Source organism: Herpailurus yagouaroundi, unplaced genomic scaffold (genome assembly GCF_014898765.1).
Source record: "Herpailurus yagouaroundi ecotype Mexico unplaced genomic scaffold, PumYag 190, whole genome shotgun sequence".
Lineage (NCBI taxonomy): Eukaryota > Metazoa > Chordata > Mammalia > Carnivora > Felidae > Herpailurus > Herpailurus yagouaroundi.
The window spans coordinates 37,454,761-37,465,742 of record NW_024412421.1 but is presented as its reverse complement, the minus strand read 5'-3'; the positions used below and the strand labels follow the sequence as shown (position 1 = coordinate 37,465,742).

General features: G+C 62.9%; 1 protein-coding gene across 1 annotated transcript; it reads right to left on the bottom strand.

The window, feature by feature from the left end:
- Positions 1-4,180: 4,180 nt before the first annotated feature.
- Positions 4,181-7,450, bottom strand: LOC121009933 (formin-like protein 5). Its single transcript, XM_040443333.1, has 2 exons — positions 5,667-7,450; positions 4,181-5,486 (listed from the first exon to the last, which is right to left on the bottom strand). Exon 1 carries the CDS (start codon positions 7,225-7,227, stop codon positions 6,295-6,297), a length of 933 nt encoding a protein of 310 aa, XP_040299267.1. The 5' UTR covers positions 7,228-7,450; the 3' UTR covers positions 4,181-5,486; positions 5,667-6,294.
- Positions 7,451-10,982: the final 3,532 nt, after the last annotated feature.

Here is a 10,982-nt window from a genome sequence, read left to right as displayed (position 1 = left end):
CCACCAGGCAGGTTGGTGTTAAGGCCGCGGCTGTCCCTCCCATGAGGTTTGCTCAAACTCACCACGGAAGCCATCCAGGCCAGACCTCTCCAGGAAGGCTTTTAATGAAGGGTTCCGTTAAGACTTCTAATGGTTCCTATTTTGTTTCTTGTGTCAGTTTTGGTAAGTTTTTGTGTTTATTTTACTTGTGTTTATTTTATATTTTTGAGAGAGAGAGAGAGAAAGAGTGTGGAGGAGGGAGGGAGAGAGAGAGAGAGAGAGAGAGAGAGAGAATCCCAAGCAGGCTCCGTGCTTAGCACAGAGCCGACGTGGGGCTTGATACGACTCTGGGATCATGACCTCAACTGAGATCAAGAGTCAGACACTCAACCGACTGAGCCCCCCAGGAGCCCCAGTTGACTTTCTAATGTTGAGCCAACCTTGTGTAGGTAGAAGCAATCCCACTGGGTTATGGTGCTTAGTGATTTTTACACATTGTTGGATTTGATTTGTTAAAATTTTGTTGAGAATTCTTGCATCTAAATTCAAGAGAGATACTGGTCTGTAGTTTTCTTGTTTTCTGCTGTCTTTGGTTTTGAGAACCAGGAAATTCTGGCCTCAAAAATCTGTCAGAGAATGCTGCCCCTTCTTTGGTTTTCCAGAAGAGTTTGAGACGAATTAGTGTTCATTGTTCCTTAAATTATTGATAGAATTCTCCAGGGAAAGTGGAAGTTTACTTTTTGGTTACGAATTTGACCTGCTTGAATGGCTGTAGGACTGTTCAGATTGTCTTTTTCATCTTGGTTGAGTTTTGGTGGTGTGGGCTTTCTTTTTTTTTTAATGTTTATTTTTGAGAGAGACAGAGACAGAGACAGAGAGACAGAGCAGGAGTGGAGGGGGAGTTGAGCAAGAAGGACACACAGAATCCGAAGCAGGCTCCAGGCTCCGAGCTGTCAGCACAGAGCCCAACGTGGGGCTCCAACGGATGAACTGTGAGATCGTGACCTAAGCTGAAGCTGGACACTTAACGACTGAGCCCCCCAGGTGCCCCTGGTAGTGTGTGCTTTTCAAGGAGCCGGTCCATTTCTTCCAAGGTGTCGAAGGTATGAGCGAGAAGTTTTCTGTAATATTCCTTGATGACGTCTGTAAGGGCCCCGGGGTCTGATGTTGGCAGTTTCGGTCTTCTCTCGTCTTCGTTGTGTCAGTCTTGCTAAAGGCTTATCAATTTTACAATAATAAACTTTTATGCGAAAAGTAACAATGCTGAAATATGTCAGGCAAACGTGGCTTGAAAAAAATGTGAAAATGGACAGATACAGTGGCAGTGGCTACACTTTAGCACACTTTCCTGAATTTTTGACTAATCAAATTAGCAAAAAAAAAAAAAAAATAGAGAGGAACTGAGAAATGTCATTAATTAAATTAATTAAGTAGGTCTAAATTTAAACTCTGTTCCCCACACTCAGGAAACAGGTTCTTTTCAAGTTCCCTTGTCGTAAGTACTAAAACAAATCACTCTTTAGGCGACGCAGAATGCCTCCTCGGGGAGGGTGACCAGCTGGTCCCGGTTTGCCCGGCACTACAGGTCTCGCGTCCTGGGAAGCCCCTCGGTGCCAGGACAGCCGGGACGGGTGGATGCCTCAGACGTTACCCAGGCAGGACTCACAGACCACAGTATAAATGATTCACAATTAAAGCGTTGTCCCAATTCCCAGATAGAATTTAAGACATAACCTAACTGACAAAACGGAAGCCAAGACTGCCGTCACAAAACGTCTAAACGCTAACATAATGAAATCTCTACATGTTTGCACTTAAGGTCTTGGCCGTTGGTAAACCCGGGAGGAAGGGCGTCCAGATCAAGGTGAGAAGACACCCGTGGCCAGGTGTCACATGGGAGTGCCACATCAGCCCTATACCCCAAAACCACGTCACGCTGCACATTAAGTAACTGGAATTTAACTCGAATATAAAGAAAACAACCCAGAGGAAGTACGCGAAATAAAGATAAAGCAAGAGAACCCAGAAAGAGAGGAAGGTCGGCTGCCCCCACGGTGGCCGTGAGGACGACGGGCCAGAGAGAACGCTGGAGACCACATCCAGCTTCCCCTGCGCTTGGGCTGAGTACGGGGCACAGAGACCCACGGGCCGCCCCCCCCCCCCCCTAGGAGGCGGGGGTCACAGTTGATTTACTCGGGTGCCAAAAAGGGGAAAGTCCCCTTATTTCCTCCCTTGTTTTTTTTGGGGGGGGGGGGGGGGGGGACAGTGTTCGTTACTTTACAACTTTTTGTTCTGAAATTATTTCAAACCTACAGAAAACGTGGAGGAATGACATAAGGAACGTCCCTTCCCCTTTCGCCCGGTTTCCTCAACTGGTATCGTTTTACTGCGTTTCATCGCTTTCTGCCCACGCGGACACACGTTTCCAAACGCTGGGAGTAAGTTGCAGACGCGACGCCGCTCGACCCCTCAATACTTGCGCGCAACCCCAGCAGCGCTGTGATGTGGAAACCTTGCACCGTAAGCCCGCGAAACTGTCCTGGCGGGCACAAAATAAGGCTCGGAGACTCACGTCGACGTTCGAGAAGAGCCGGCCCGCGCCATCGCGCACGCGGGGGCACAGGTGCGTGCAGGCAGGTGCCCTCGGCCCGCGGACGCGGTGGCGCTCAGCTCTTCCCCGCTCCGCACTCAGAGACGTCTGCCACCCGGGGAGGACTTCACGCCACGGAGGCCGGCACACGCCGGCAGGCAGCGTTTTGGGGTGCCGCCGCGGCAGAACAGCTCGCATGCGCGCACACGCCCCACCCAGGGGGCGTGCCCGAGTCAGGCTGTGGGCGCCTTGTCTCCCGGCGGCGGCCCCCCTGGGGAACAAAGGTCGGGAGGACTGGCTACAGGTAAAGGCCACCTGGTGGGGGCCTGGAACGCGGCAAGCGCCCCACAGACGGGCCGTCATCGTTTCAGGGGTCGGTGCTGCGGGCCCCCAGGCAGCCACGTGGAGGCCTCCACGGAGGGCGGAGGGCAGCTCCGCCCCCCCCTCCCCCACCGGTGCCACGGCTGGGGCAGTGAGGGCGGAGGAGCCCCCTGTGTGTGGGGACCGGCCACCCTGTCTGGGAGCACAGCCTCCCCTGACTCTTCAGGCAACACCTGCCGCCCGTTCTCCAGCCGGGGGGGACAGAGGCCCTGCCCCCACGGGGCTGCCATTGAGTGGGGGACAATCGGCGAAGACAGCCAGTAGACAGACTGCAGGAGGGCAGCATTACAGTGAAAGCGAAGCAGCTCCGGAGGCGTGGGCCTGGCCACGTGGGAGGTGCACTCTGGGAAGCCCTCCCTGCAAACTTGGCACTGGTGCGGAGACCGGGAGGAGTGAGGGGGCGAGCCATGTGGATCCCTGGAGGAAGAGTCTTCCGGGCTGCTAGAACCGCATGTGCAAAGGCCCCGGGGCAGCAGCTGGCAGCATGTGTTCCAGGAAGGCCGGAAAGCAGATGACATCGGTCTCTACCGCTTCCTGTCGTTGACATCTCCTCAACTTTTCCAGGGCAAACCAGGACACCAATGAACACAAGCGCTCCCGTCCTGCCTGGGTGGGAAAGACGGGGGCATCCCGAGGCTCTGGGGGAGCCGTACCTCACCAGCACCTCACCCCGCACGTCGCTGCTCACCCAGGGGCCCCTCCCGCCCACTCACCCGCTGAGGCACACACCACCTCCGTGGCGTGCCCCCTCGTGGGTCCACACACACTCAGACCACGTGCTCCCACGGTCCACAAGCCCACCCGACACTCAAATGTAAAAACAGCGTGCTTCACCCACACTAGCAACTGCTCACACCTTTGTATCCAGTGCTCCCCTGAGGCCTCACCCAGCCTGTGAGCACATTATCCACTGGGGAAACTGAGGCACGCAAGGTCACAGAAGGTGAAAGTCTGCACCTTGGGGAAGCTGGGTCTGGACCAAGGCCGGCGGCTGACACGTCTCTGCACGTGGGATCACCAGACAGCACCCCCACCCCCGCCTCCTGGTTCCGTCCACAGCACAGCCCCAGACTGGGTGACCCGCAGACGCGAGGCTGTGCAGGGAGCAGCAGGCAAGCCAGGGTGCCCTGGGAGTGGCCCTCCGGCAGGTGAACCACCATAAACCCCGCGGCCCAGACAGCGCCAGGTGGCGCCCGGCCAGGGTCCTGGGGGCCAAGGGAGGCAGGTGTGACCCAGCCATTCACCGACCCGCTCTGGCTGGAGAGGCTGGGGTGACAGGGACTGAAGGCACGCACCAGGCCACTCAGGCAGCTGCTGCGGCCGGCCCGCCAGGAGCCAGCCCCCAGTGATGGATGAGGCGCTGGCCCAGCCAGGGTCCCCCGACTCAGCCCATCCATCAGGGTGACAGCCGGAGCCCCAGGAGAGCTTGGGGTGGGGAGGCATGGCGTGAGCCTCCGCAGCTGTGCACACAGGCACCCTGAGGAGGCGGGGCTCGGGGTCACTCTGGCTGTGGCCGCGGGTCGGCCTTCCCGACGGCCTTCCCTCCCCGGCCCTGCCCTGCGCAGGGCCAGTCCCTGCCCCGTGCCACAGGCCTGGTCTTACATCCATACCTGTCCCCGCAAGCTCGTCTCATTTCATTTTCGGAGGCTGTTCTGGACCCTCCTGATCTTCCCTCCTACAGGGACTGAGAAAGGGACGTTCGTAGACCGGCCACGGGCCTGGATCCCACAACCACACCCAGCATGCAGGTGTCACCTGGCTGGGCAACACGGCAGCTGCCACGGTGGCCACAGATGCCAGGTCCCACAGCCTGGGGGATGCGCCCCACCCCCATCACATCACACGCTGGAGGGGAAACGCGGCAGGGAGCAGAGCCCGGCGGGTGAGGGGCTGTGCCCTCATCCGTGGGGTGTGGGACTGGAGTGGGGTGCCTGCCATGCCCGGCGTGGGTGCCGGGGATGGAGCGCGGAGTCAGGCCCTGCTCCACGTGGAAGGACGCTGAGGCGCCCTGCAAGGAGGAAACAAGGAGCCCCGAAAAAGGGCAGGAAGGTCTGATGCAGACCGCGGCGTGGACGAGCCTTGCAAAGGCCGTGCCACAGAGAAGCCACGAATCCAACACTCTGCGACGTGAACCACCCGGAGCCGGCAAATCCAGACGGAAGGCGGGCCGGCGGGCTGGGGCTGGGGCGGGCCTCCGCGTGCGGGGACGGAAGTGTCTGGAACAGGTAGAGGCGGTGGCCTGAGCTGCGCACTTTCCTGTCGCTTCAAGGGCCACTGGTGCGTTATGTGGATTTTTCCATTAAAAACACAGGTGTGGCCAGGGAAGGCCCCTAAGGAGGCAGGCGAGCAAGCCTCCAATGCGCAGGGGGCGCCGGACGGGAGGGGAGCGGGAACTGCTGGCACCTCGGCAGAGGCTGCTAGAATCTTCCGGAAGCGGCCAGAAGGTGTGTGGAGGACAGCCGAGTGAGCGCAAGGAGGCAGCAGGAGGGCAGGGCTTCAGGGGCCGTTCCTTCCAGAACCTCTTGCAGCCCGGGCCCTGTGGAGAGGGAGACCCAGAGCCTGGAGATCAGAGGCTGCCCTCGAGTCACCAGGAGCAACCCGGGGCGGGGTGGGGCACTGCCCTGGGGGAGTAAAGAAAGCGGTGATCTGAGAGAGGCGCCATGTGAGGGGGTGAGGACCTGAGGGGGGTGACGACCCGAGGGGGTGATGTGCTCACGCTGGGCTTGACGGGCTGTGAGGAGAGGGCAAGAGACCAGAGCAGCCACCAGAGCCGGAGTCGCAGGCAGGGGCCTTGTCCCACCACGAGCAGAGCTTTAGGCAGGGAGGTTCCGGAGGGAGAGAGGTCTCCGGGCGGAGCCTGCACCGGAGGTGACCGGGCCTCCACCTGGCGTCTTGCAGTGGCCCTTCCTCCTTGTCCGTCCGGAGAGCGAAGGTGTGGAAGTCGTCAATCGAGTCCTTAAATCAGCGGTGAGAAAAAGGAGACACAGAGAAGCAGGGCGGGGCCCAAAGACACGGCTTAAGGGAGGCTTCTCGAGGACGGGTGGCCGTCGGCCCAGACGGGCACTCAGGCCTCAGCGGAGCGCGTCTGCGTGACCTCGGCCCCGAGCAGCCACCGGAGCCGGGCCAGAGGCTCCCCTCCCTCCGGGCCGCTTGCTGGCCGCCAACCCCGTGGGCCGTGGGGACGGAAGGGGCCCCGCGTCCACGGCCCCCTCTTGGCTAGAGGCCGGCCCATCTCGCGCACCGAGGGCCCCGCTCCCACGAGGCCAGGCGCGCCCACCCGGCGCCTTCCCTGCGGCCCGGCCCGTGGTGGACTGCGGGCTTGGGGAGGCCAGGCCCTTGGCCGTCTAGCTGGCAGCCGGCGCTCGGCAAGCAGCTCCCCTCGGGGACAGGCCGGGGCCATGTGTGGCCAAGAGGGGCGCCCGGTCAGGAGAACCCCCTGGGCGGACAGGAGTTCCGTGGGAGGGAGGTGGCGGGGAGGGGGGGGGCTCGAGCCCGGGCCCGGCTTCCGCGCTGGCGCAGCTCTGCTCGCTTCCGGCTTTCTTGGCTGGGGCTGCTCCCCGACAGAAGGGATGCGTGTTGTCAGGGGCGGGGGGCTCGGCGTGTGTGCGTGTGCGAGAGTGTGTGTGTGTGTGTGTGTGTGTGTGTGTGTTTAAAATACAAGAAAAGCCGCAGCGGCCGCCTGGCGACACTCGGCTGCGGGAGGCTGGCCGGGCTCCGTCCCTGCCGGTGCCTCCGCGCTGGCACCGTGGGGGCCAGGAGGGAAGGGGACGTGGACGCTTGCCACGAACGGGCGGCGGGCCGGGGCGCCTCCCGGGGACCGGTGGGCACGGGGGCCGGACTGGCAAACAAAACCCACCGCAAATCGCTGGCAGCCGCCGGGCAGAGGAGGGACGGAGGACTCGGCGGGGAGCAGGCGGACGGAGGCGGCCGCACAGGTAACGACGTGCGGGGTTCACGGGTGGGTGGCCGGCTCTCGGCGTGGACACGGGTCGCGTGGCCGGGCAGCTTGCAGGAGGCAGCGCGGGTGACCCCCTCAGCCCTGTCTCCCCCGCCGCCCCGAGGGCCTGCGGTTTCAGATGCAGCGGCCGAGTTGTCTGTTCCGGTGGCAGGGATCTCTCCCTGCACCGAGGAATAAGGCTGGGCAGGCGGGCTGGGCGGCGTGGGGGCTTGAGGGGACAGCCCAGGGTCCCCAGCGAGGCCGTGCTTCTGGCCGCAGGGCTCGGGCCCCTCCCGCTGGGATCCTGCTGGCTCTCAGGGCCAGGTCCACTCTGCGCCATTTTTGGAAGGTGTCCCCAAACGTCCTTGGGTGTCTGCTGTTTCCTCTTGAAGGCCAACCCAGGCGCTTAGCAGGGGTAGGGAGGATGGGTGGAGGGACACGCCTGGAGGAGCCGCGAGGCCCCAAGAGGAGCGTGTCTACGTCCCTCCCTCCCGTCCAGAGCCCCACAGGCTGTCTTGGCACCACGGTGTCTGTGGTGGGACCGCAGCCAAACGTGCCCATCAGAGGAGCCTGGGGGGGGGGGTGCCAAGGAGCCCAGCTGCCAAGGGCACAGGGCGGGGGGGTGGGGAGGGGGGGGTGGCGAGCTGCCTGGTGGGGACAGCCATGCGTGCTGAGCAGAAGGGGCCAGGGCAGCGGGCGGGTGCCTGGCCAGCCCTCCTGGGCAGGGGGGCGGGGGAAGGAGACAGTGCACCCTCCCCCTCCCGTCTCCAGGTACATCTGGGGCACAGGGGCAGGCAGGACGCACCCCCCGCCGCTGCAGGGGCTCTGAACCAGACGCCGTCCTGTGGGGTGCTCAGAGCAGCCGGTGCGGACCCAGAAAGAAGACGCCACACAGGAGGCCTGGGCACGTGCTGGGCGGGGTGTGAGTGGACACTCTGCAGGGCCTGTGCCCTGCGCAGGGGTGGGGCCCAGCTCTGCCGAGTCAGGAGGAGCTCGGGCTGCAGGAGTGGGAGAAGCTGAGTGCAGAGCCTGAATGGGGCTACACAGCCTTGCCCTTGGAGGGCAGCAAGGGTCTGGGCTCAGATGCAGGGACATGGGGGGCGGGTACCCCGTGCAGGAACCCAAGGGATGTGGGACCTGGAGTCAAGTTGGTGCACACAGAATGCTTCAGGCAGGGCTCAGACCCCTGCAGACACTCGAGCGGAGGGCAGGGGCTGGCCGTGGGGGTGAAGGGGCCCCAGAACCAGGGCTGGCGGTGTGCCAGCTGGGATTGAGTCTGGGGTCTGCCCCTTGGCAGGGTGGCCCACAGTCTCCAAGCCTCAACGTGGGTGGTTGTGGGCAGCCCCCCTCAGCAGGCAGGCGGGTGTGGACCAATCCTGCAGAAAGAGCGTTCCCACATCTTCTGGGACCACAGCCTGGCGCTCGTGCAGGTCTGCTTGGGACTCTGAAGGCTAGGTTGGGGGGTCATTCCGTCCCCAGCCCCCAGGGCTCTCCAGTGATGGCCCCGACCCCCCTACCTGCAGGGCAGGTGCTGGTCTGGCCCAGGTGATCCCTGGTCTGAGGGCTCAGCAGGGAATGTGGGAAACCAACTGCCCCCGACAATGAGATGCCGGGACCCTGCCCACAACCGCCTCATCCCAGTGGCCACGGGCCTGGGCTGGGTAGGGCGGGCAGCGGGAGCAGCGCGGTGGAGGTTGAAGAAGAATCAGGCCAGGATGTCCGCCAACACGTGGGCAGGTCTGTCCATGAAAGCAGGGTGGGTGGCAGGGAGAGCCGGAGGGACCGTGGGGTGGCCAGACTTGAGCCGCCCTCGGCAGTAGAGGCCAGCACCTCCACTCACCGCTCCCGGCCCCTCTGCCTCCAAATTTCACAGCCCAGCTTCCTGCACGGGCTCCCAGCTCCCCGGAGACCCCCGCCAGATGTTCCTGGTGGTCACCACACCGCATCCATAATGAAACGTTCGTGGAGCCTTCCTGCCTCTCAACAGAGAAGCCTCTGGGGCTCCCCACAGCAGGGAGAGTGAGCCGGGGCACCCAGCCTCCCAGAAGGGTCCCGGGCGTGAGCAGGTGCCTGCTCAGGAGAGGGGTCTACGGCTCCCTTCGGTCATTTGCTCCGGTGTCTCATGGCTCCTGACCCTGAGCCGACCGCAGCCCTTTCTGTCACCTGCTGGAAGTCGGTCGGTCATCTGCCCGTCCAGTCACCGTCAGCTGAAACCTGTACGCTGCGTTCTGCACACAGAGCTCGGGCTTCACGATGTCTAGCAAAACAAACCGGACTCCCTGCTCTGGGCCACACACACGTGACGCCCCCCACACGCTGGCCCCACGGGGCATCCCCCAGGCCCTTGCAGGGCGCACGCAGCTGCGCCCACCATCTCCAGCCTCCGAGGGGCCAGCCTTGTGCCCTCACCGGTCTCCCCGCAGGTCCCTGAACTGCAACGGACCCGGGTGGAGCCAGCTGCCTGAGGGGGTCACTTCTCCAGCCCCCAGGCCCCCAGCCCCTGCAAACTGCTCACCCAGGCGAGGCAGGGGCTCCATGGGCCCACATTTCGCCTGGAGGGAGGCGGGCTGCGGCACCGCCCCGACTCCCGGCTCCCCTGCAGCGTTCCATGCTTCAGGGCTGGGGCTCTGGGCCAGGGCCCTCGGGGTGGCTGCCTGGGGAGCTCCGGGCAGTCAGACGCTCCCTAACGGCCCTGAAGCTGGCTGCCTGCTCCCTGCTGTCTGTCCTGGCCCTTCAGCACCTCTGTCCACACTCAGGGAGCCCCCCTCCTCTCCCCAGATCAGGCTCCAGGCATTCCAGTGTGCTCTACAACCCGCGGGGAGTGTGTCCTCACTGCTGGGTTGTTGGATAAGGCCGTGGGGCTGGAGGACAGGAGGGCAGGGGGTGTCCAGACCAGCTGCACTAGGTGGGGGCGGGGGCAGAGGCGTGTGGGAGGGGCTGCCTGCTGTGTGGTCTCTCCAGGCGCATCTGTAAAAGAGGATGATGCTTCCAGCCACACTCGAGTTCACAGACACGGTGCCTGGCCCAAATCACCCCAGGAAATACGGCTGGTGCCGACCAGGCTCCATTTAGCCAAAGCTGGCAACTGCTATCAGCTACCCGGGGTCTGGACGACCCCTCTGCCACATCTTCCCCAGGGGCCCCCTCACGGGGGACTAGGGGGCCCAGGGGCCCAATGCAACCTTCTAGTCCACAGACCTTTATGAAGAAAGCGTCAGTACCTGGTTGTGCTGTTAGGAGGGATAGGGGCTTGGGACCCTAGAAAGCCCCTGGTTGGGGGCCCGGGGTGCTGTGTGAGCCCCCAAGCACGGCCTCACTCTGCACCCCACACCTGGAGGTACAGAACATACCCCTCAAATGCAGGAGGCTCAGGGAGGAGGGACAGTGTGGCAGGGTTCCGCCTGGAGGGGTCCTTGTGCTCCCGGCCTAAGGGTCTAAGGAGAAGTCGGCCTATGGCAGGTCTTTAACAAAATCCTCTGCCTTCCTGCATTTGGTGCCTCTGCTCAGGGAGGGCTGGGGGGCGACAAATGGCTCCCCTGAGATCCCCACTGAGATCCCCACAGGGTGCAAGGAAGCACAGTCATGTGAGGGGTCTGCCGGGCCCCAAGCTCGGGTCTGCAGGTGGCAGCTACGGGGAGGCTGTGCCCACCAGGGCCCGAGTCCTGCCCCCGGGGCTTTCCTGGGCAACATGTGTCCCTCATGCTCTCGGGGTCCCCGCTTGGGAGACTCTGCCCATGGGCCTCCCCTCCCCCACTCTGCCTACCTACAGAGGAGGGTCCGGCCTGGGACTCCACGTCAGAGCCATAGCCCCCTGTCCTGGCCTCTGGACTGAACCCTGGTGGACTGAACTGCCTGCGATGCAGAGAACCCTCACCTCTGGGAGCAGGGAAACACTTGGTGACGGTGCCATTAACGGAGCCAAGCCTTAGCTGTGCCCAGGGCGTCTTGTCCAATTGCTGGGGAGGCAGGCACGGGGACTCAGAGAGAGGTCAAATCACCGCCCCAAGGCCATGGAGCTGCAGGTGCAGAAAGGAGCTGCCACAACGGCAGGCCCAGAGCCCTGCGCGTGGCCACCAGGATGGGCAGAGGGGTCCT